This window comes from Haemaphysalis longicornis, unplaced genomic scaffold, assembly GCF_048455015.1.
Source record: "Haemaphysalis longicornis isolate Haplotype H1 unplaced genomic scaffold, Haemaphysalis longicornis Haplotype H1 scaffold_1, whole genome shotgun sequence".
Taxonomy (NCBI): Eukaryota; Metazoa; Arthropoda; class Arachnida; order Ixodida; family Ixodidae; genus Haemaphysalis; species Haemaphysalis longicornis.
The window spans coordinates 405,548,810-405,574,768 of NW_027526203.1; the positions used below are offsets into that span (position 1 = coordinate 405,548,810).

The 25,959-nt window shown below is 49.3% G+C and overlaps 1 protein-coding gene across 1 annotated transcript; it reads right to left on the reverse strand.

Moving 5' to 3' along the window:
• Window positions 1-1,834: 1,834 nt before the first annotated feature.
• On the reverse strand, window positions 1,835-25,324 carry LOC144161209 (uncharacterized). The gene is made up of 7 exons (XM_077692096.1): window positions 25,234-25,324; window positions 23,276-23,390; window positions 19,716-19,858; window positions 9,597-9,726; window positions 9,311-9,459; window positions 8,701-8,836; window positions 1,835-1,976 (listed from the first exon to the last, which is right to left on the reverse strand). Exons 1-7 carry the CDS (start codon window positions 25,322-25,324, stop codon window positions 1,835-1,837), a joined length of 906 nt encoding a protein of 301 aa, XP_077548222.1.
• Between the last annotated feature and the right edge of the window lie 635 nt (window positions 25,325-25,959).

The following is a 25,959-nucleotide window of genomic DNA, read 5'->3' on the forward strand; positions in this document are numbered from 1 at the left end:
ATTTGGGCGTCAAGGGCCTAGTTGGGCGAAGTTTTGATTCGTCTGGCTGTAGTTTTCGCCTTATCTTTGCATTTTTCTTGTAATGATGTCTATTTACTATATTATAACAATTAAATGTATTACGTCCGCCATATACGCGTTTTTGTGCAGATACAAGGCATTACGCTGTTCCCGTTGGAGTACTCGCCAAAGAACGCTCACTCTTTAAAACGGCCGCCGAGCCCGGCATCGAACCCGCGTACCCATGCATAGTCATTGAGCCACCGCGGTAGGGTCGAATATATGGCGCTTCGATGTGGCAAGTCGAAATTTCTGCCGAAAACTGGATCCTAAACTGGTGTCATGTACCCAAACGCATGAGAGCGCATGAAAAAATTGCCGCATGCAACCCCGCACAGGTTCGGGCGGCGCGAATGATCGGACCTGCTATTGCTGCACCATATACCACTGCGGGAATCCCCTCTGAGGAGGAAGAGGCGAACGTTTTATTGAAAAAAAAAAAGGTAGGTGGCGTCCTCAGATTAGGAAGCCGCGCGCTTCCGCAGCCCGCATAGCCCGGTGACCAGGCGTTGCCGGTCCTCAGGGTGCAGGCTGGCTGTGCGCACTCCCACCGCTCACTGCATGGAGGCGTGATATGAACGGGGTGTACTGCGCACAACCACACACTATGGACTATTGTGGCGGGGAGATTGCAGAAGTGGCAGAGGTGGAGAACGGGTTGGGGACTTGTACGAGAGTATGGTGAAGTTCAAATAGGTGCCGTTCTGTAACCTGCCCCACGTCCGGGCCTCGGCAGTAGCGAGCGAGGGATGGGGAGAAAAGTTTGCATAAGCGACTGTGGTGATAGTGGGAAAGGAGGTCGTTTTATCTGAGGGAGGGGTGGTGTGAATACCGAGTCATCTGTCCTCGGACGTGAAGCCTATGGTGGAGTCTGGAATGTGAGTTCGTGGGAAGCGGCATGTGCCGTCTCATTTCCTGGGAGGGAGGCGCGCGCAGGTGTCCGGCTATCTGTACGGTTGTGCGTGTTGTGAGATCGGAGGATGTTGAGAGCCTGTTGTGGCACGCGGCCGAGAACGTAGTAGTGGCAGGCCTGCAGGCAGGTCTGACAGGACGATGAGGTGCCCCGTACCGGTAGAGGTGGTAGCCGCCAAGGCTATGACGCTTGCTTCTGCTGCTGCGGTTGTGACGTTAGGTAAAGTAGCCGAGGTGGGTGTAGTCCATGTGGAATCCGTGACGGCTGAGGTGGCACATGGGTTGAACTGCTGTGAGCCACATCTGTGTACCTGATGTCTCGTTGGCCTGGAAAGCCTAAGGAGGAACAATTACCCGTGCATGTGTGCTGTACAAACACGGACTGCTCCGATCTCTTTAACTGAAACATTAGCGGCTTATTCTACTGGGGCTTTGGTAGCAGTAAGTGGGTGGAAGAAGCAGGCAACTTGGGAAGAGCCATGGGATCTTGTGGTCCTAGTCGGACTAGGAAGTTAACCCCGGCATAAGCCACTATACAAGGTTGGGGCTAAAAACCACGCAGGCGTGCACGTGAATAAAACTGGCAAGTGGCGACAGCACTCTCCACAGATTAAGACAGTACAATCACCGTTATCACCGTAGTCTTTATTATTACATCAGATTGAATTATTCCCGGTAAATGAATGCTATTAAAAGAAATAATCAGTTATGCATCCTGCGCCATTGCGAGACGTACACCACTTTCCGCCACACATACAAGCATACAAGAACTCGCAGGCGTCATCAAGGTCAGTGATCAGGCATCTCACGTGAAATGTGTCCTCAAGATCCAGTCTTTTATTAGATTTCTAGAGGAGAGTCGTCAGTACCTCCTGCATTTGACGTTGTACCTCGCGTACGATTCCGCAGTGGTGTCGTTCGCCACACGCCTGGAAGGTCCATCGCGCGAGCAGCTTGTTTCTTTTAAAGCACTGTCGATGCACTCCTTCATAAGATCAAGCTCCCTAGAAACGGGAGAAAACAATGTCTATGTTTAGCGAGCATTCCACCACCTCTACAATAATCATCTGGGCTGCACGCAGGCGAGTTTTACTATTTTTTCTCACTGTGAAGCACAGAGCCTCTAAGTTAAAGCGACAGGACGCAAGCTTAAGTTGTCAAACCCGTGTGCGGATAGGAGGTGAACAGATCGCGTTGTTTTAGCAACAAAGGTGCAGGTCGCCGTTTGAACTAAATCTAATACTACCCGCCCTCTACACTGACAGTTATATATGGGAGCCGTCTACCAGTTTCCGATCCAAGGGGCATAGGGCGCTGGCGGCGATCTCCTCCCACAGGCGCCCTAGAAAGCAGCCGTGCGAAGCCAACAGTTCGTGCCACCCCTTTCTACTCACCATGTTCGAAGGTCACACCCAGCACCAGCCCAAAACATCATGAAACTAGAGATTTTTCTGCCTACGCCGGCCACTTTACCGACACAAAAAAGGGAAAGTGCTGTGGTCATGCAACAGCGATTAGATAAGAAGGAAGGCCCTGTGGTGCCTCTTCATTGGAAGCGCGCTGCTATGTAGATGAAAACGGCACGACTAGCCAGGCAAACTTGAAACTTGGAGTGTTATTGAGGTGGGGTCGATAGGCTGAAGACATTTCCCCAAATCAAGGGTCACTACCGGCTTTAGTGCAGGACAAGTCTAGAAGCAGGATGAGGCCAAGGCGCCCAGGCTGCAGCAGGGAATGAAGCTTGCCGTAGCCTTTACTTGAAATAACACTGAAGACAAAACCGAAGTTTCTCTAAATAGATAGATTGAGATCCCCAGAAACCTAATATACTAGACTCTGGGGCAGTACCTTAGAAATAATTGCGTAACTAATCAACACAGGAAGGTAGCAGCCGCCTAGCAGAGATGACGTAAACAGCGACTGGGCGGATGTGCCAAGAGTCACGTGAAGAACAACGGAACAAGAACCACGCACACAAGCTCTCAAAGAAATACATAAACTCTTTCTTTGCCATTAACTTTCACAAGTCATAAAAAATTTGCCGTCATTCGCAAACCTCCAAGCCGCGGCGCTGGTGGCGGTTGCGACGGTTATTGCAGGGTCGACGTAGTCACATGCCTGTTAACTCCGCGTGTACGTCATGGCGGCAAGTAGAGCGTCGGGTTTTCATGGTTCCTCTTAGCTCTATAGTTCCGCTATTCTCTGGACAGTAATTTGCGTCTGATAGAACAAGTTTTTTGCTCCCTCACGCAGCGCTGTCTGCCCGCGCGACGTTTTACACCGAGGCCAGCGGCCGAAGCTGTGTGTGTGTCGTGGCCGCGTTCGATTCGCGATGAAATGCGACGGCGTGCTCCTGCGGGTGGACCGTACTTACTATGTTGGAATGATCACTAGGGACTATTCAACCCCGCACCGGGTATGAAGAGTGTGCGCGATTTATTTTTAAATCTTGTGTGCTTGCGCCGGAGTGAAGCGAGTTGTTCGCCTCGAGTGCTACCCTTACGATGGGCAGGAGGCAATCAATCTCCTGTTAATTTCGCGCTTTGGCCATAAAGCGCATGCTATTAAGATGTGTTTGCTCGAAACCATTTTTTGATTGTCTTGAATTTTAATAAAATGTGTGCGTCAAATCGGGTCTTTTGATGCAGGGCGTTGTGTGCTGCTATGTTTTCACTACGGTGCGTACTTAGGTAAAATGATATTTGTATCATGTTATACACGCTTTTCATTACATACTGGCGACAGGGCGTTTGTTAGTAGTGGTGTGTGCACTCGTAAAAGCTCTTGGCGCACCTTTGGCAGATAGGCGTGGTCTCTCTGGCAGAGAGGCGTGGCACTTTTGGGAGATAGGCAACTCGCTTCACAAAACATTCAACAGATGGCGCAATAAGCGTTACCATATCACAACGGAAAAGTGCGAAAGTTCCTACTAAAACTCACTTCGCGGTGCCGACGTAGCGGGCCTCAAAAAGTTAGTGCTGCACGCTGCAAGTAGTTAAACTAACAGATGGCGCCACGTTGTTAAGCTGAGTCACGGTGTAAGAATATTCTTCCACCGTGAGCTGAGTGCATCAAAGCGACTAAAACCCAACTATCCATAACGAGAATGCAGATCAGAAGAGCGCCCCCTGTCGTCGTTCTGGCTGCGTTTGAGCTGTCCGCTAGAGGTTTCACAGGTAAAGTGAAATACCGCGCGGCACATTCACATTGTTTAACCACCGTCTCACGTCCCGTGCGCACCAAGATTGACGCATAGAGCGTGGCAGATAACGGAGGTGTAGGGCGGGCAAGCTGTTCTGTCGTATGGCTCCTGCGGCCGCGATGGTTCACTCGGTAGGTTTTAGTTTTCCTGCTACATCACATCACTGTATCACTCGCTTCCGGGCTCCGTTTACATCAAGCGAAACGTCATGAAATGGCGCGAGAAATGAAATGCGTTTTTAAATTGGTATTTCTCGTCAATTAAAGCATCTTTCGGCGCCGAATCAAGACTGATAGGGTTTCGGGGCAGTTTAACTTTCGTCTGATCCCATTGTGTTAAATGCCTTCAGTGTCCCTTTAAGACCGACAGGATATGTGTACCACGCATACTTTACTTCTGTCGTATGCGCGGTATGTATGCGACATTTCGTAGAGCCGGAAGTACTTGGTAGCTCACAGCCATCAGAAATCGGTCTCTGCGATCGGGAATCGAAACCGTTAATAGCAGTAGCTCAAAGCCTTAGCACCTACGCCATCGAGACAGGTACTACCAGCGGGATTGATTGTCGCCGAAGGGATGGTCGGTGAAGCGAAATGTGAAACAGAGGAACAAGAAGGTGTCTCGGCTGCTAAAGGTCGAAATAAGGCTTGGCTAGGCAATGGTTTGGAAGGAATGAGGAGGTAAGCGTCCATTGCACCAACTTTTTATTGCGTGATAACTTCCTCGCTTGCCTAAGGGGTGGTCAGTTATTAAAATAAACGTTCTAAATTTTTTAACGATTTGCAAGCTTGCAATGTCTGTTAGTAAAACTTTTATCTGCTTATTTATATTTCTTTTGTCGTCCAATAGTAGTGCTACGCCTTCTATGGTGGTACACTAAGTTATAACCTTGGTGATGTTTTGGACGGTGAAGTATAGTGGGTCTTAGGAACCGGCTATTTGGAGTAGACGTATTTGAACAGAAAAGTCACCCTTTAGGTGCCCTGTTTGTAATATGTCCAAATGCGGTGACGTGATAATGTTGCTGCAAGCGTAGCGATCGTGTTCCGGGTGGCAGTGGAAAAAAAATTCATCATCATCATCATCATCATCATCATCATCATATCCAGCCTATCTACGCCCACTGCAGGGCAAAGGCCTCTCCCATTAATCTCCAATTATACCGCTCCTGTGCTAACTGTGCCCAATTTATCCCCGCAAACTTTTTGATCTCATCTGCCCATCTAACTTTCTGCCGCCCCCTTCCACGCTTGCCTTCTCTAGGGATCCACTCTGTTACCCTTAATGACCAACGGTTATCTTGCCTTCGCATTACATGCCCTGCCCACGTCCATTTCTTCTTCTTAATTTCTTCTAATATGTCCTTAACAGGCGTTTGTTCCCTGACCCACTCCGCTCTCTTCTTGTCCCTTAATGTTACACCTATCATCTTCCTTTTCATTGCTCGCTGAGTCGTCCTCAATTTAAGTTGAACCCTCTTAGTGAGCCTCCATGTTTCTGCCCCGTAGGTGAGTACCGGTAAGATGCAGCTGTCATACACTTTCTTCTTCAGGGACAATAGTATGCTGCCATTCACCCGCCGCGGTGGCTCAGTGGCTAAGGCGTTGCGCTGCTGAGCACGAGGTCGCGGGTTCGATTCCCGGCCGCGGCGGCCGCTTTTCTGATGGAGGCGAAAAGCAAAAACGCCCGTGTGTACGAGATTTTCGGCGCACGTTAAAGATCCCCAGGTGGTCAAAATTAATCCGGAGCCCTCCACTACGGCGCGCCTCATCGCCTGCGTTGCGTCGGCGCGTTAAACCCTACAATCAATCAATCAATGCTGCCATTCATTAGGAAAAAGATTAGGGGGAATAAATTTTGAACGTGCTCGAAGCGATTGAATAAGATATGTATTGCACGCTGAAGCAGTTGCATAATACTAACATGAAATACAGTATCTAAAGAGTCAGGACTCAGTGAAGCGCGAAATAAAAAAATGGCAGCATCTCCACTCCGTGGATGATGGCGAGGGTGCGGAGTACGGGGACTCGAAATGACATCAAAGTTGCGCCCCGAGTGACATCCTATTTGCGCCCCGACCGTCATTCGATTTGAGCCGCGAGTTGCACCTTGATTATTCCCTAAAGGAAACTGCAACTCACGGCTCAAATGGAATTTCGCTTGATTTTCGCTTGATGATGGTGCACGCACGGATGGACGCGGATGAACATTGGGAGGTTCTAAGGTACTCTGCACCGTTAGAGGCGAGGGAGTAAGCCGTTTGACTCTCGGGTACTAACTCATGATCGTAGCCCAATCAATAAAGAAAAAAAAAAAACGATCGTAGCCCAATGGGTAAGACGACTGACACAAACTCAGTCTGGTCTACCAGACACAGGATCGAATTTTGCAGGTGCCTGTGTGATTTTTTGCGATTGCAAATGCTATGCGCACGGACGCGGACGGACAGTGGGCGGTCCTAAGGTAATCTGCACCTAAAAATTAACCCCCCTTGCTCCTCTACCACAAAATGACGCCGAGTATACAAAAACAAGACTAGGTGAGGGACATATGATATCGCTAAAGTGAAACTCGGTATTAAACTTTATAACTTAGTTATGTGCCGTAGTAAAACACCTAACCGCCTTGTGGTCGACAATGCAGGCGATGAGGAATGGCTGTCTCATGAACGTTCGTAATAGCCAGAAGATTTTGAAAGCAAGTCAATCCAAAAGAAGAAGGTGGAGGATGGGGGCCTTGCGGAATACGGCCGAGTTATGCAGTAAAGCGGGACGAGGCATTATCAATCGTACAACAATGAGATTTCTCCTTGAGGTATGGGTGTTGTGTTTGAGTGTACGAAAGTCCATCTCCTGTAATAAGCTCACTAGGGTCTAGCAATTAACTTGCAATTATTAACTTGTAATTAACTTGCAAGTACAACAATATACCGGAAGCTGACATGCATTCGCCGTATGCCTTTTCAGCTGTCTAACCATAATAAAATCAGATCTGTGGTTTAGCGTGTTCCTTACTTGCTTATTTCTTCACTCTTTATCGTGAGATAATACATTTGGAAAAGTTTTTTGCTTGTCAGAATATTTTAGTACAACTGCTTCATAGCAAGCAACATATCTTGAAATTTCCGAGTAACGCTTCACATGTGAGGAGAGCACACGAGTGCAGATTCCGAGGCAAGTTGGCGTGACAATCGTGAACAATTTGTAGCACATAAAAACACGTACAGAGGAGAGAAGGGGCACCACAAAGCGTCATCTTTCAAGATACACTTCGAAACTCGTGCCTCCACTCTATGCAAGGAGAAATCCGAACCCTAGCTTGCAGGTAGGTATCCTGAAGCCGTTCTGTAAGGGGTAGCGGAAAATACCTTGAGGAATATAAAAGATGTGAAATGTTGTCCGGAGGATGGTGATAAGAAAAAAAGTAGCCATCATTTTTTTTATATTTGCGCAACACATCGCACCGCCTAAAAAAGATTAACAAACTACAACAAGTATGCAAGATAGCTCCTACCGCAAAAAGCCGATGGTGTACGTGTCCAACACGATATCGGTAACTTATTGTAGAATGCGCAGTCGCGGTGGTGCATAATGTTCCGCTTTTGGGCTGGAAGCAACGCATCGGCCACACGGGCCGACATCAAACGACACACACTGAATGTTAGCAACTACCGGGATAATGATTTGTTTGTTCTCTGCCACGACTGAGTCTGCGTGAAATTGTTTGAATCATGCGTGGTTGGAGCAAGACACAGAGAGCCAAATAAAAGAAATACAATTGAGGCTGACTTGATTATTAGAGAAGGGTCGTCTTGCATGAATGTGCCATCCCTAATTGCGACAGATAAAGAGCCGACATTTCTTCGTATGGTTCAGCAAATGGGCATTCGGGGTGAGAGGCCTGTTAGGGTGCGATAATGGTGTAATAATTACGTGCAGGCGTCTTTGGAATAAAAGTAGTTGCAAGTCGAGCAGGGTGGTGTCCCTTCTCTCCTGTATACGTGTTTGTATGCGCTATAAAATTTTCTGGTAAGGTGAGTAAGTCAGGAGCGCACTGAATAAAAAAGCAGATAATTTAAGAAGCACAACTGCGCAACTTCCCTTTGCGCGGGAGGAATATTTGGCTCCATTATTTTTACCCATATATCGCAAAATCAATGGGATGGAAAATTTTGTCAACAGCTCTCTGACGCCTTTAAATAAGCGGTTGTTCATTTCGTTTTGCTATTTTAACTGTAACCGTGCGAGTAACTAAAATATACTAAATGCTGCTCAACATGAGGCTGTGGTTTCGATAGCAGCCGAGGTAGCCGTTGTTCTGGGTGGCAAGCAAAGCTTTAACGTCAGTGTGTACTAAATTTCTATGCCTTCCAGGGTACTCAAGTCGGTCTAAGTTAGATCGAGTTCAGTGTTGGGTGTGCCTCATAGGTCATGTTCTTCTTCGGTGCATTGAAGGAAGTACAAGATTGAATTCTATTTTGTTCGATATTGTCCAGGTAAGAGATTTCGTGAGTGAAGCAAACTCACTCGCAGATGTCCGTTTCGCTGTGCACGTCGCGGGCGCGTATGGTCCGGTATGCACTCTGCTGGCAGGTCAGAACCTTCTCTCTCAGCTCCTCTGGGAGGCACGCGGCTTGTTCCTCTTGTCTAGATTCCATCAAGTCTGCAAGGTGCACGGGACAAAGCTATCAAAATTGTGTTGCGGGGCGAACAGGTCCCCGTATATTCCCGCTCACACGCTGGGCATATTTTGCGGGTACCCATATTTCGGATGCAAACGTCTGAAACAACTTCAGCGTCATTACTAAACCACTTCCATTCCAACTTTGATATGATGTAAAGACGAGTGTTTTGAAATAAATTCCACCAGGAACGGAATTTCCCTCTGCTTCGTGAGGTGCGAGGCCCGTTGGCACGTCGAACTACGAATATGATTGGTGAAACCGAGTAAGAATTTACTCGGTGTTTACGTTCCGTTTCGTGTTTTTGTTAATATGTTTACAAAAGGTTGGCCAAGAACTACATACTAACAAAACCCTATTTTCGCGCCTACATTATTTTGCCGGTAATAAGTTATGGTACAGAGTATCACCATTTGTGTAGGGCAACGAGGATGAGCTGTTTAGAAGCGACTCACGTTTCATGGCTATGGTCTTGCAAGATGCCTGATACTCTCCCACGACGGCTTTAGAGAAGTGGAGCAGTCTTGAAATGAGGTTTTTGTTGCTCGAGCAAGCGTCGTTCTTTATCAGCGGAGTGACGCAGTGCTTGTAGTCTGTAAGCGAGCTGTTATTGAAAGAAAACGAGGGGCCAACGGGCACTTGTGGAGGTTACGAAGGGTTACACATGCCGTTTGTCACTGCAATCAGCCTTTCTTGAGTTTTGATGGCGAATTCTGCGTCAAAAAAGCGTTCCCACATTACCTGCAAAGTTTTTCCTTGTCGTCATCCAGCTCGAAGTTCAGATTAACGATCGACCTGTCGAAAGTTGTTCCGCAGGCAAGATGGCGATTGAGAAGCGTCTTGCTGTCGCACATGACGTAGTCGTAGTTTTCTGAAATTAAACGTTTTCTAAAGTAAAAGCAAGAAAATTTTAATGTTAACAAACAGTATTTTAGCGCGCGTGCTTCCTGAAAACATTCTCTTGAATTAAAAGGGGAAACCAGGCACTACAATAATGGGCATCCTCGATTTAACAGTACTGGACGGTCCGCGGGTGGTCTGAGGACTCCGTTCGGACCGGAACTCTCATAGGAACACAAAGGAAAATCGAGCGCCGCATCGCGTCTCCGGCAGTCCGCGGACGATCCAGGACTAATAATCGAGGAGGCCCAATGTTAACAAACTGAGCCGCCACATTACCGTGATGACTAAGCCGTCGCGCTACTCCGCATCATGTGGTGTGCTATACGTTCTCTTTAACGGCGGCTGTGGTAAAAACACGGGTGTGTGTGGAATACTTCGAGGAATGTTGCAGAACCCCAAGGGGGTCCACGCCATCCGTAGCCCCGCACTACGGTGGCCCACTAAGAACCCAGGCGCCATCTTCGGTGCGTTAAACATCAATTATGGTTCTTTTCTTGGGTGGACGAGGAGACGGAGAGGCGATATCGAGACGGCGTACGAAGGGGGACAACAGCCGCCTAAACTAAAAACTAACAAAATCCCTCACCTTGTACCCAAATTGTCTTTCTCCCCTTCCGATAAAGCAGCCATGTGTAAGGTAGCTTATTGTTGGCCTGGTCACTTGCACTCTAGTTAAACGGCTGACAAATCAGCCTTTATACAAGCCAGTCCAGTTTGATACCAATACAGCGGGTCTTGGACGAACAAGCACCAACGAAAAACTTGTGAGCTTAGAAGAAACGAAATGGCAGCTGACGTGCATCGTAATCAGAATGAAGTTCAAACGTTTTGGTCGTTAATGGGGGAGCACCTAGTTTCATTTATAACTTTTCATGCGATGTTAATTCGAATACTTCTGCATACAACTTCAAGTTTAAAATCATATATTCAATGGCGCCCGCGCACGGAATGACGTGGTGGCACGGAATCGGACAAGTCATTTTCTCCTTTAATGCAGCACCCGGGAAGTAAAATAAGTGTATGATAAGGGCAACCGAGTAAGGCTACATGCCCCACATAGTAGTGATTTTACGCCAGGAACCGGTGGTGCATTAATTTTTCAGATAAGTTTATCGTGTTTATGGCATACATTATGAGCTTTGAATGTGACCTCGGGTATAAAAAAAAAAATAGAAAATCCCGGGTCATCTCCACCAACGGGAAACCTGGGGAGGGCCGAAGCATGCAGTGCATAGGGGTATTCGTGACGCCTTGGCGTTTTCGCCAACGGAGAGAAAATCGTTTGGGGGTAAAGGTATACAGCTTTTCTGTAAAATCCTCTCGTCTTTGAAGCCGAAGCTTTCTAGCGCGAGGCGTAAACAAGTGTCCCGGTCTTTCTTTAGTGCACCTTACATTCTAGCTCTAGGCGTAGACGAGTTTCCCGCTGTTTTAGTACCGTGACTGAATGAGAAGACGATTACGACGACGACGATGACAGGAGACGCCAACAGCCCCTGCCCCTAAGGGGCGTCGCCCCTAAAAGAAAAAACAACCTCGTATCCCCGGGCGTGGTGGAACAGCCTTCGCAACAAAACACTTAAAACTTTTAATTTTCGGTGAGAGGGTATAAAACATACTTTGGGGGGAGGAGGTGCTAAATAATTGAATATAAGGAGACATTTTATTGGGACATTTTCCCCCTTGGTCTCTCGTTTTTATTGATACTTCAGACAACCTTCCTTTGCGGGTAGTAATGATTTAGAAGGTATCGATTTGTTAATGCTAGAATTTATGCTCTGCACAACATGTTGACGGCTGGAAGTCCAAATTTGCAGATTTGTGGCACCCTTATTGTTGGCTTTCTCTCATCACACTGTCGCGATGAGGTAAAGCAAAACTCTTTGTTTTGTCTGCAGAACCTTTTCAGCATGCCGCAGACAGCGGCATGCTGAATCACCCTTGATGATTATTGCTCGTTTGCACGGCAGCGGAAGTATTATTTGCACACTTTTTACGTGGCTTTAAGATCGGATACGCCGCGTCTTTAGCTTATACAAAATACTTAAATTATTGCCCGGGCTGCTGTATTAGTCAAGACGACAAGCACGCTGGTTCTCAAACTTACGCCACAAAGACGTTTCGCAGTGCCTCCGTCGGCCATTTTTATTCCAAAGGGCATTCGAGAAAACAAAATTACGGCAACCGGTTCCGGGCCACACAGAATGGACCTCGCAGCGACAGGAAACGCCTTATATTAAAAGAAACAAAGGTTGTACACAGGGTTGGGACTAAACGTGCAGCAACAAGGTCTTCTCTACGCTGTTTCACAGCTGCCAGCCATAAGGACTAAGCCTGCCTTAGGGTGCCTCGTCACACAGCACCACCTTCAGCAGCCAGCAACCGCGCTGCGTTGCCTGTTGTGCGCGCCGGCGAACACACACAGAGCGCGGAAAAACTGCGGGTCCCGCGTGGATGACACTGAACAAGCGGTCCGCAGACTTCCACTAGGATTGGCCGTGGTCGGCATCCGCGATGCAGCGGAGACCGTACGTACTCATAGGCTAGTCCGCCCACGATCCAGCTCCGACAGAGCTTATATAAGCACGTACACGCTCAACAGGCTGCCGTCAGACTTCGCTGAGACCAACGTGTTTCCACAGGAACCCCGAGACCGCGCGGCATGGCAATGGCTGCAGTCGCCAAGTGCTCAAACTAAAATGTGCATCCTGGCTTTTAGGTCAGCATTGTTACCACTCCCCGGGGATTCTTTCCACGATTTACCGTTCAAATGACCCCCCCCCCCCCCTCCCACTCCATTAAAAAACTTTCGTTTCCACCTTCCTGTTCCTCTCTACCCTATTAGCCTCTACGCACTTGCTAGTCTCTTAAAACCGTCGTTCTCCGTTTTTTCACTGTCCCCCATATTGTACACCTCCTCCTTTCCCCTTTACCCGCCCGGCGCAGTTCACGTGTCCACCAATGGGAGAGACCGTTGTGCTGTCGAGGATTTTTCTTTCCCTCTTTATCCATAATAACCACTGATCTCCACTAGAGTTGCTGGATGGCGCTTCGAGCTCTCTGGCGCGCGGCCGCCGGAAGTTCGAGCGCTCGTCCCGGAAGTCGGGCAAACGGCCGCCGTTCCAGCATAGCGCATGCTACGTATGGGCTGGTTTCGCGCGCATTCCGCCAAAAATGCCTGATTGTCGCTCCGTCAACTGCACAAGCAGACCAGAGATGTCGTCTGGGAAGGCGTTCCACTTGGAAGTACTATTACAATAATCTGTACGACGTGCGTGATACGCAGCGAAACGCAACTGTCAAATCAGTGTCGTTAAGCTGTGGCTCTTGTTACGCAGATTCCTTCGCTCTAAGCCGGATTTATACCGGCGTTCGGTGGCACACTTATACCCTAGTTACACGGCGAAAGTAACCGCAGTTAAGTTTAACCGTGGTTACTAAACTTGAACCGCGGTTATCGCAAACTGTGGTTTTGGCTGATACACGCGAAATTGCAAGTTTGGTTAACGCGGTCACTTGATTGTGAGCGTAACTAAAATAAATTACCACACTTTTAACTTCACGATAAAAAACAAAAGAGAAGGAGTGTAGACAACAAAAAAAAAAATCCTTAAAGCAGTCGCTTCTGACCCAAACGCAACACACTCGCGCGCGGCGAAGAGAGGGGCTTCCCCAACAGCTCGCAACCGGCTTGGTTTGCTTAGGTTTGTTCGGTGCTGGGAACTTCCGGCTTAGCATCGCGGTAGATATTTGACCGCCGCTATCTCTACAACTGCGAATTACAATCCACAGCACAAGTTTTCACCGCACTAACAACAATTTTCTCGCATGCGGAAGTTCTTTTCCGCGATCAGATTGATTTTGAAGAGCGGCGATGCCATAAGCTGTTGCTGCCGTGGTCTGGGCCGGTTCGGGCCGCTAGCAGTGCCGTGCGGGCAGGCGCGCCGGCGTGTATGCAGGCACGGCCGACGCGGCGCCGATCGTTTCCGAGTGCTGAAAACGCTTCAGGATTGCCTGCTATATCCATTTTTGGCGGACGACGCGCGGAATTTACAAATTTAGCACGGCTTTTGTCGTATTTGATCGGGTGGATCGGGAAACGAGCCGAGCCGCTGCTGACGGGCAGTCGCGCTGATTGCGAGAGCCATGCAAAGAACGCAAGCGCGTCTTGGGGACAGCTTTGGGGCGCCCGCTATTTGAGAACCTTCGTCTCTTCCGAACGCCAGGTGATTTTTTTTTTTCGCCTCCGCTGATGCACCGCCACTTCGTCCAAACTGACTTGTGTGATTTTGAGCACTGCGGCGGCGGAAACTGCGGTTAGCGTGACCGAACTGAGGTGGCCAAGCTGCAGTTTGCGTTAACCATGGTTAGCGACGTAACCGCAGTTTCGTCTGTCGTGTAACGCAGCAAACTGCGGTTTTGTCTAACCGCGGTTCGCTTAAGCGTGGTTAACTGTACCCGTGTAACCAGGGTATTAGGAAGGGACAAATGGGCTCCATCCCCAGGCAGCAGGCTCTGCAGTGACCACTTTACTGACAACTGTGTGGACAGAACGGGCGCATGAACTCAGCTACAGCCTGACGCCGTGCCCACGTTGTTTTTTTTCTAGGATAAATCCCTAGAGTAAGTTTCTAGCATAAATCCCGTTCTAGCTGCGTCGTCTGCTCTCAAACCAAGACCCAAGTGACATTTTCGTTCTCCTTCGCAATTAAATATTAACGTCGCATATTTCGGTATAGCATAAGTTGCGATCTGAACGCGATGTGTATAGCCAAAATGCAATAAAAAGTGAGAAAAAAATGCCAAAATGCGCCAATGTGGACGCTTATTAGCGGTTGAAAAGCGTAGCAGACGCCCGACTTCCGGGACGAGCCGTTGAACTTCCGGTGGCCGTGCGCGCGCCCGGCCGCGAGAGCGGCGAAGCGCCATCCAGCAACTAAGTGGAGATCAGTGATAATAACCGCCCACACCAGCCCATATTTACATACTGATATATACTAGAGGGAAATCTGTCGCTGCTGTCGCGGGCCGCCGTGGGCTGCGCTATTGCCGCTAGTGGCGTTCCTCGCCTACTTGGTTTAGCTAGCCATATGGCTTCTTTTTTGTCTCGAAGCCAAAATCAACCAGAAAAGGTAACATTTTTTTGTTCATCGTGCATGAAGCTTCGAAATTATTACACACAAATTAATGATTTTGGAGGTTCAATTTTACATTAACAAAACAAATTTGATGAAGCTTCTGCGGTAATATTGTTGCTTTTTTGCAGTCAGAGCCAACTTTTAAACCTGTTCATGAGCCATGCCAAGGACAAGTGGAACGTGCCTGCCCGTTTCATGACGGAAAGCTCGCTGCAGCGCGGCTCGCCTAGACAGTGGCGCCAGATTTCCCTCTAGTATATATTAGTATGAAGCTCTATGCACCAGCCCAACCCCACGCTCTCCAGCACCCTCCTATTTTCTCCCCATGCAAGGTGCCCTTGTCTGATTCGTTCCGCCCCCTGAGTGAATTAAGACGAACGCGTGCGCACGCGCAGACGTTAGCGCCGAAATTTCACTCTTACTCTGAAAAGAGATCGCGGAAATCAAAAAGCTTCTGACGCCCCGTTCCACCAATAACGAAATGCCTCAAGCGGTGCCGTGTGAACCCACACCCAGCACCAGCAGTGCTGTACCCGGCCGCAGCGAAGGAACCGGCACCCAAGAGACGAGCGATCGAGAACCTGAAGGAGCGCAAGCTTAACGATAGGGTGGACAACCTGGAAGACAAGGTCGACCGAATCGAGAAACACCTTGACGGGCTCGAGGAATATATTAAGACAACCTTCACTAAGATGATTTTCGACAAGTTCGCCGACATCGAGCTGACATGTCAGCAGCTAGCGAACGCCATACAGCAAATCACAACGCAGCAGTACAATCAGCAACAATAATGGCCGCTCCAGCAACAACAGCAGCAGTGAAGGGTCTGTTGACCTGGCACTGGAACTGTAACGGTTTCGCTAGCAAGAGGGCAGTCTTACAGCAACACATAACACAAGTAGCACGCAAGCCAGATATAATCATGTTACAAGAGACTCGCACCGACGCGGTATCGCTCTCCGGTTACAGGGCTTACATGAAGTCTCCGGAGGTCACCGGCGGTAGAGGAGTATGTACGTTGGTTCGCAAGGGAGTCACCTTCATCGAACATGAGTTGCACAAGAGTAAAATAGAATACACTCTCATCGAGGTCGTTTCGGGCAAGAAACACAAGAACAGCACCTTTCTGCTTAACGTCTACAGTAGCCCTTCGCACCGGAAACAAAAGTTCAAGACACTCCTACACAGAGCCAGCACAACGGCGGGGACCCACAGGCTCGTCGCCTGCGGGGACTTCAACGCGGCGCACCCGGCATGGGGATACAGCAAGCAATTGGCCAAGGGGAGAGATCTGTTTCAAGACACAATAGACCTGGGCTTCACCCTCATCACGGACCCTACGGATCCTACGAGGATCGGAAACTCCGTGGCCAGGGACATGACGCCGGACCTCACATTCGTGAAGAACGACGAGAAGGGCAAGATCACCTGGCGCAACACGGGGTCCGAGCTCGGGAGTGACCACTACATCGTGGAGGTCATGATACCGGAGGAGGTCAACACGTCGGAGGACACCAGAAAGCACAAATTTACTGATTGGGATGCCTTCCGTAGCCTGTTACCGACGGAGGAGGAGGACATCGAGAACATAGAAGAATGGTCGGCCCTCATCGCGGGGAAGATCAAGGAAGCGACCAAGACCATAGAAACGGACGCGCAGGTCGACAAGATAGACAGCCGCCTGGCGCACTTAATAGAAGCGAAACAATCCATCCCAAACAGGTGGAAGAAACAACGGCTGAATCGGCGACTGAGGAAGAAGGTAGCGGAGCTGAATCGCGCCATCGAAGCCCACTGTCGCGTGCTATGCACGCAACAGTGGAATGAAATCTGTAGCGCTGCGGACGGGCAGATGCATTGCGGCAAGACCTGGAACTTGATGCGGCATCTGCTCGACGAGACTAAAACAAAATCCCATCAACGCGACCGCCTCGCAAAGATCATTCACAGAGCAGTCAAGGAACACGGGAAACCAGAAGTAATCAGACGCATCGACAGCAAGTACCTCCCGGTCACACCCACGGAAAGGCATCCTGAGTACGCGGGTCAAGCCAACGACAAGCTCGACCGCGACATCAGCGTCGAGGAGGTGCGAGCGGCCCTGCATGACCTGACCAGCAAGTCGGCGGCCGGCCCGGATCACATCTTGAACAGAGCGCTCAAGAACCTCAGCGATGCGGCCATCGAGAACCTCACCGGTTACTACAAGTGCTGGAGGGCGGGGTCACTTCCCCAGCAGTGGAAGACTGCCAAGACCATCCACATCCCCAAACCGGGCAAGCCACCGAACACGGACAACCTCCGGCCCATCTCGCTCACGTCCTGCGTGGGCAAGGTGTTGGAGCACGTCCTCATGTGTAGGTGGCAGGACTACCTGGAGGAGTCAGGACTGTACCCCGCCACGATCATCGGGTTTCGGCGTTGCCTCGGAATCTAGGACGCGATGATTCTGTTGAAGAATGAGGTCATTGACGGCAACCTAACGAAAGACAACAAAGCCATCCTGGGGCTGGACCTGCAGAGCGCCTTCGACAAAGTGAAGCACTCTGAGATCCTAGCCCAGGTGTCCAGACTGAACATGGGCGCAAGAACCTATAATTATATCAAGAACTTTCTGACAGGCCGGACCACAGAGCTCTGCGCCGGCGATCTGCGACTCCAAGAGAAGAGGCTCGGCAGTGTCGGGACCCCCCAGGTCTCGGTCATCTCGCCGTTGTTATTCAACCTCGTTATGATCGGGGTTGCCGAGCGGCTCTCTCGAGTCGAGGGGGTCCGGCACACCATCTACGCCGATGACATCACTCTGTGGGTTACGGGAGGCAGCGATGGTCACATCGAGAGCACGCTGCAAGAGGCCGTCGACACTATCGAAGACCAGCTAAACGGATCCGGCTTGATCTGCTCGCCGAGCAAGTCGGAGCTGCTGGTGTTACGACCGAAATACGTAAGGCGAAACAAGAGTGAGCCCAGGGATTACGAGGCGATAAAGATCATGACGAGGAGCGGCCAGGTGATCCTCGAGGTCGACAAGATACAGGTTCTCAGCATGATTATAGACAAGCGTCGCGGCAACGGCGAGACCGTTTCCCGCCTTACAGCCAAGATCACCAACGCAGTGCGTCTCATCACACGGGTCGCCAACCGCAAGGCCGGGATGAAGGAGGAGAGCTTGATTCGGCTTGTGCATTCCTTCGTAATCAGCCACGTCGCATATGTTGCAGCCTTCCACAATTGGATGCCATGCGAAAAGAATAAGATCAACGCCCTGATATACCGAGCGTGCAAGGCGGCGCTCGGGCTGTTGGAGTGCACAAGCACCGACAAGCTCCTGAGCCTGGGGGTACACAATACCCTCGAGGAAATTGCTGAAGCGCAACGATCCGCCCAGCTTGAGCGGCTCTCTACGACCGAGACCGGTAGGCGCATACTGCAAGACTTGGCCTTCACGCCTGCGGCGAAGAAGGCGAGCAGCGACGCTCCTGTCCCGGACGAGACCCGGTGCCGGATTCGGGTAGACCTCATCCCGAGGAACATGAATCCGGAGTTTGACAAGGAGAGAAGAGCGGCGAGGGCCAAGGCCCTCATCGACTTGTACGCCAAGGACGAGCACGCAAGGTTCGTGGACGCGGCCGAATACCAGGGAAACAGCGAGGCATTCGTGGCTACCGTCATCGAGGCGTCGTCCGGCGCGACGAGGGCGGCGGCGAGCGTTCGGGTCCGACAGGTGTGCCAGGCGGAGGAGGTGGCCATTGCCCTGGCCATTGCCGACCCCGGGTGACAGACAGTGTTGTGCGATTCCAGGAGTGCAGTGCGGAATTATGCCAAGGGCAAAGTGTGCGGTGAGGCTGTGCGCGTTCTGTGCTCGGCCGACCTCCAACGAGAGAACAGGTGTGTTAAAATAAAGTGGTTCCCGGCGCACGCGGGCAACGATGCGTCAGCCAAGCACGACAAACACAACGAGACGGCACACGCAGTGGCGCGAGCGCTAACCAACCGCGCCGCTGCAACCGACCGTCCACTGTGGTGTAGCGGCAAGGACCGTATGACGACGTTCAACGAACTTACACAGTTCCACCGCTTGGCTCGAAGGACTCTCCCACCCCCGCACCCGGGGCTGAGCCGAGCTGAGGCGGTGCTGTTCAGACAACTGCAGACTGGGTCCTTACCCACCCCAGTGTTGATGAAAAATGTGTACCCGCAAGTGTATGCGAGTGATGTGTGCCGCGTGTGCCAGCGGGAGAGGGCCACCCTAACGCACATCCTATGGGACTGCACCAAGTTCCCCAACGAAGCATCGACAAGTACAACGATTCCGCCGCGGCTCGCGGCTGCGGCGAAGTGCTATGACCAAGAAATCCAAACCTGGGCCGTCCAGCAGGTCTCAGCGGCTCTTGAAAGACAAAGGCCGAGCGAAACCGCCGGGACGTTGCCCCCAAGGGCGACCGACCGCGGGAGTAGCACGCGCCGTAGTCGAGTAAAGACCACCCGCTGAGAAGACGTAAGGGCCCGCGTCGCGGCGACACTTAATGGTGGTGTCGCTCTGCAGGCGACTAAACAAAGTTGCTTCTATCTATCTATCTCTTACTCTGAGCGATTCACCACCAAACTTACAGCGTTTTGTGTAAAGCTTGGGGCACAAGACAGCATTTCGACTCTATTATATAACCTCATCCGAGGGTGAGGTAACCCTGTACATTAATTTGATCCCAGTTTATACAGTAACGGGATGCTCGTGTAACCTTAAATTGTACTAATTTGATGTTAAACGGCTGATTGGGAAAAAAACACATAAAAACGCCAATGAAAAAGGAAGCACTCTTACGCATCTGTAAGTTGCAGTCCCAGTTGTATGTTTCCACCTGACGCTTGCGACGTTCAACTTCGCGACCGAAGACGTAGCGATCTCGGCGACACTTGGTTGATGCCAAGGCCATATCGATGCAAGTAATGTACTTGCGGAGTTTTCTGCGAAGAAGGAGTTGCATGGTCAGAATATGCGTGCAGTTCACTGCACGCATAGTGCCTGACGTCGTCATGCGCTTATTCAGCATTCTTGACTTTGATCGTGTAATCCTATCGAGCTCTCCGAATTATGTCTTGTCTTCCTGTCTGCCACTGAAGTTTTCATTTAAGTTGCAGGCAAGTGTGGAGACTGCTGCAAAACTGCGTATACAATACCAGGCTGGTGTAATTATGTGGCTTCAAATCCTACATACCTTTCGTTTCATTTTCTTCTATTCCCCACTTGGTAAGTTGATGTATTATACATGCTAAACCAAAATTAAGTGAGTTGTACTCTACATCCACGCCTTCCTTAAAGTAGTGTAGCCGTGCATACGCCCTGCTTTCTTCCGTGGACTATTTTTCTTACCCCGTCTATCAAGTAGCTGCTGTAATTAACCATACGCAGCAACTAGAAGAAAATACAGGAAGGTAGCCTGAAACTCACGTCCACAGGAAGAGACACGCTCCGTCGCATGCAGTACACTATACAATATCCTAAAGGTAAAAAAGTCAGGATACCTCTCGAACTTCCATAACACATCCGATTCACACCCATCCCTTACAATTATGCATCCCAGCACATGCAACGGGTGATCTCAACACTCAAGGCGCAGAGCTCACCGTATGCTTACGACTCACATCAACTATATTGATGCAGCCGAAGAAATAACCGTAGCCCTAAATTACCGACTCTCAGCCCCGTATCCTGAAACCCTCCTCCACTCCAGCTTCCAGTCGAGGAGATCATTGAAAGCGCATGTAAAGGCATTGCGGTATCCTCCACTCAGCTGAGTCGAGGAAACAGACGGACTGCAGGATAGAATCAGAATACGGCTATCAAGCTGCGCCTGCCGCAACTACCGCAAGGGAAGAACGTATTAAGGCTTTCTGCGTCTACTCCCACAAAGACGCACCCGACCTACACATCATCTGGTCTATAAGGCCACGAGTCCCTAGAGGGTACGAGGGGTCTCAGCCGCTGCTAGTACTCATTCACATCGTGCTCATTCACAGAGGTGCAATGACCAACTGACGCCCGCTTTCTTCGAAGCCACACCTCTACAAACGTACTATCGGCGTCAAATGAAACGCGAACACGAAAATATGAACCTGAACGCACAATTAGCGCGATTTCTTTCCATGCAAGCCAAAAGTACGCGTGTTACAAAAACAAAGTTGGGAAGAGTGGATTTCCAAATATACCAATAGAGTGCCGTTAAGTGAACTCTACGAACAGTATTTTTCAAGTTTGCACGTTCTGATTCACAATTTCGTGTTCGCGTTTCATTTGACGCCGATAGTACATAGACATACTAGCTCAGAAGAGAAACGAAACCCCGCCGCTTCACGTCACCACATTCATATATTTCGCGAGGTGCAACAACCTTAGGCGCCTTAAAGTCAATTGATATCCCCACAGCACTCTTCTGCATGTTATGCATCCTACACAATACCCCGCTACTTGTAATTTCTCTCCAGCAGCCCTATACCATTTGGTATGGAGTGCCAACAAACTCCACCCGTACCCAGGTTCCTTCATGTGAGCAGCTGACCAGTTCTGACCTCTCGGACCAGCGTATCCTATACAGACTTGGGGAAAGAGCGAGTGCAGCCAGACAGTCCCAAGACATCATGGACTAGGGACGCCTGCTGCAAGGGGCGAGGGGGGAGGGGGCACACCAGCCTCACCTTGCTCCTTTAAATATTTATCACTCAACCCCATAGAAGGCCATGCTTGCACTGCGCAATGTCACAGAACAAACAAATTTGTTTGAAGCGCAAATTGTATTCTTAGCCTTGTCATTGACAGAATTTTCCCCTTTGATCGCATGGATTGTTCACCCGAATGGGGTGTGGCAAAACAGAACCATATGAGGGGCGGAATACCCGTAGAGTATCACCAGATTTAAAGACCTGAGTTGTTTTACGCACACACAAAAAAGCTAGAAATTGCAGATACGGCTGATGCTAAATGCATGTTCAATGAGAGTAATCAAAGTAGAGTGACTGCATTGCGGTGAGTCATGTCCTTGTTTTGTAATATTTGAACTACCTCTAACCATACTTGCGGTTGTAGAAAGACGCACACGTCACGTCATTTTATTCACCTTTGATTATTTCGAAGAAATGGAAATTCACCAAGTACAGTTACTTATCCCCTAGATGCTCGCTGTCTAGCCTATCTCTCCATTCTAGCACGGCGCTCACGCCCACCCCATGTTATCTGCGTTTTGCTTAACATGCGTCACGTGGCCTCCGCCTGAGGAGAACTAGACTGATGTGACACCCCGATACACATCTCCCTTCACCTGCCAATGACGTCATGCTCCAGCACTTTAGTAAAGTGGTTTACAGCATTAAGGTTCGAATTGTGACGTCATTCCCCTCGCGAAACATATTTACCAATCAGAGTCGGGAATAACTGTTCGCCCTCCGGTTCCCTCACCCTCCCCTTCGCGACTGCTCTCCCATCCGCCAGCGAATCAGTGTCGAGTTTCTATGCGGCGAGGACTTTCGTCTTCCCAGGGGGGGGGGGGGAGGCGCAATGATATAGAAGAGCTGCAGGACGTTTCACTTGAGATAGCCTGGTCCTGCATTGTACTTGAGCGGCGCTAATTTACGTTGACGCGGGATCATTGGCGGAACCAGAGGGGGGGTCCGGATGTACTGACCCCCCCCCCTCAATTTGGGAATTTGTACCCCCTAGAAGATGACCCCACAGGTCGTAGAAAAAGTCTAGTTGAATATTTTTTCTATTTCTTGTATTTGTGGATTGAAATATTTCAGTGAATAAAAAAGACTGCTATCCTCATCTAGTTTTTATCATCATCATCATCATGACTACCTCCTCAGAAACAACCTGGATCTGCCCCTGCGCGGGATATGTTTCCAAGTTGCCGCTTATGAAGTTCTACATGACGCTTGGTTCAGCGGAGAAACACGTGCTTTTCCGGTTGCTGAGAATTTACATAGCTCTGGTGTCGAAAGCTAAGCGAAGTGAGGGTGAGGTTGTAGAGCCAATGTGGTATAAATTAATCACGAGCCTTTCCTACCTCGTCAGTGATAGCTTACGTGCTGCTTTGGTGGACATCAAAGCAGCACCAAAGCAGCACAGCAGCTGCTGTGGTGGTGCACAGAACATGGTGGCGGGCGCTCTTGATGCTGTGGCTCGCATTTGGGATGTCTTTTTTTTTTTTTTTTTGGAAGGATTGTTTGGGGCTATAATCAATGACAGACTTCAGTCACCCCAAAAATCGTAGCGCATATTACTAAATCTGCCTCATTCTTCGCAAGCCGTTCTTGTAGCCTTTTTCAACATGGAAACATTCTTCGGCAGCTACAACAAAGAATGGCCAGTGTTCTGTGATGGGCACTTACCGGCATGATTCTGATTGATCCTTTCTCGCCCTGAGCCGCACCACGTCGTCGAGCGAACCTTCGCATTCCAGCCGTAGCCGAAGTAGCCGATTTTCCAGGCACCCTGTCACAGGTACTATAGGGTCGCCGAAACGTGTCGTGCGCATGATTAGAAGTTTGCCCACCAAGTACACCAAAAGAAACTGCTGGCGTTACTAAGAAAGCACGTTCACCTTCTACGACATGTTTCTTACTCACTTTCTCTCTCATTTAGAATATAGAGGGTTAATTTTTTTTAGCGCCCTTCACTAATTTTGTTTGTGTAGTCTTAAAACACCACTCTTGCGTTTCAACTTATTTTTAGATGTCTAGAATGACCTCGTGCACACGTTACATTATGTGACCACAAATATCTAAGCAAAGTTTAACGCTCCTACGCACCACAGGGAACACGGAAACTTGATCGACACGTTGTTCTTGTTTGTTTGTTTTTTCTTTCTAGCGTTCTTCGAGTTCCAGGTACCCCATTCTGCTCAATGAGTTTTCAGAGAAATTATTTTGTTCATGAGCTGGTCTGTAACTTCGCCAGTTCAAATACTTGATATCCGCTTCAAGGAAAAACTCCCCGAATGCACCGTTTACATTAAGGCAATCACGGAGTACAATTCTGTGATGACGATGCAGGCTAGAGTTTCCACTATGCTTCCAGCACCAAGGAAAGACAGATAGGGCCCCGTTTTACGTTCCATTCAGGCATTGATAATACTATGGCTGCTTATAACTAGTTCATTGTGACGTACATATAAATTGATTTTTATTTGCGCCATTATCATACATATTGGGTGTTTGACGCCCCAGCTCAACTGTAAGGCATGCCGTAGAGGTTCTCTAGGGATTAATTTAGACCACCTGGGGACCTTTGTTGTATGCCCTAGCCTCGACGCAATAGCTTTCTGCCTTCACTAGACAAACAGTTGCTACGACAGGGTTGGTATCCATGTCCATGGACTCAGCAGCCCAACGCCTTAGCCACAGGGCCACTGCGGCGTGTCCTGCTGCGTTTTTAGACCATTAGTATCTTCCTCGCCTTTCGAATGTGCTGAGATAGTAGCGATTCTGTAGGTATTGGTCGTTTTCATTTTACTGGTCTTAGTATAGGATAGCCAGATAACCTCGCCTTATGCTCGGCATCTACGCGAGAAACAGAACATAAGAAAGACAACTTGCTTAAGCGGGCGGCCTATGAAAACTTCAAATGCGCTTCTCTCGTGCGGCCCGTGGTAATTACAATGCTGCAATAGGACGAGATGTTTACATTTGGCGTTATGAAAGAGTCGTACGGGTGCAAAGTTTTTCAAAATCTGCATAAAAAGCGGTTCAGTCTTCAAGCTAAGTTTCAAGCAGAAAGCTCCGCAGCCGTCATTGACGCAACGGCAAGTCATGGCTTCTTGTGTAACAGCGCGCATTTCGCATTGCTTCAGAGAGCTTATGCTTCCGGATAAAATGTGGTGGCCACCCAATCATGGACAACGTAATCACGCTGTACATAGAAGAGCTGGATGATTATTGCCCGTTTCACAGAGGACAACGCAATGAGTTGGAGCTACAGTCCGCATTGATTGGTTCGTTACTTAAACCATTTGAAATATTGTCCCCCGAGGCGCCATCTACTCAGGACGCTGCCACTTTGCCTTTATTGAACGACCAAAAGGCGACTAAAACATAAATATTACATAAGAATCCTTTAAAATACTGTAAGTGCGCTCCATATTTACTTTGAAAGTAATATTCCGTGCGTCGCATATTCGTCTTAAAACAACCCCTCACGGCACATTTCTCCTCTGTGCGTTACTGCGCACATTTACCAAACACACCCCTCGCGAGTTAATGGCCCTAACCTTATGGAGAAGCTTGTACACAATAATCAATCAAAGATCCCACGTGAACGAGTGAATTTAAGGTAGACAAATGAGACTCACAAGCGAAGGGTCGTCTTCGGACTGTTTCACTCTCCGCGTTGACTGAGGCTACTAGGAACACAACAAGGAACGCAGCAAGCCTTTTCCACATTCCTACTTTTGCGTCTCAATCCAGAACGCGCAAACTCAGCGGAACGCCGCCCACGGATGCTCTCACTTGGCTACATGGGCAGAGACCCGTTGACGATAGCGTCCGGGGCTGACATCTTTGGCGACAGACATGTTACCTGGATCTTCTATGGCTTGCGCTGGATTCCGACTCTTCTAATCACACAACTTTCCACAGCGCCGCTTTTGGTCTTGTCCTCTTTTTCTTCGCGCACCAGGCGATACATTCTAAAGCAAAAATGTACCGGTTAAAACGCGCTCATGGAGGATTGAATACGCGTGATGAAGCTCCGAAACACCGCGGAATTATTTTATCCATTTCTCAACCTATAACTCTAATGGTCACAATGTCGTAATGAAGATGAATCCCACCTGGCGGGCACTTCCACAAAAACCACCTGTGAAGTCTCTGTTGGAAGGTTCGGGTGAAATTAAGCCATAGCGTAATTAGGAGATGCGCAATTTTGGGCTCTAAACGCGCTTGTAAGAGTTCATAGAAGGCAAATAGGTAATGTGGTCCGAAATATTATTCAATCGTCGGAAATTTACTCATGCGTGTCCGCTGGCAAATCCCCGAACAGTGAATGTGTTTATCGAGAGTAAGAAGTATTAAGAGAG

What these genes read in the sequence shown, in the direction of transcription:
- LOC144161209 (XM_077692096.1), bottom strand. Translation starts at nt 25,324, where the DNA reads ATGTGGAAAAGGCTTGCTGCGTTCCTTGTTGTGTTCCTAGTAGCCTCA. An exon ending in CCGAAGACGACCCTTCGCTT is followed by an intron (nt 23,391 to 25,233) that starts GTGAGTCTCATT and finishes GCGACCCTATAG; the next exon opens with TACCTGTGACAGGGTGCCTG. An exon ending in AGCGAAACGGACATCTGCGA is followed by an intron (nt 1,977 to 8,700) that starts GTGAGTTTGCTT and finishes TCCCGTTTCTAG; the next exon opens with GGAGCTTGATCTTATGAAGG.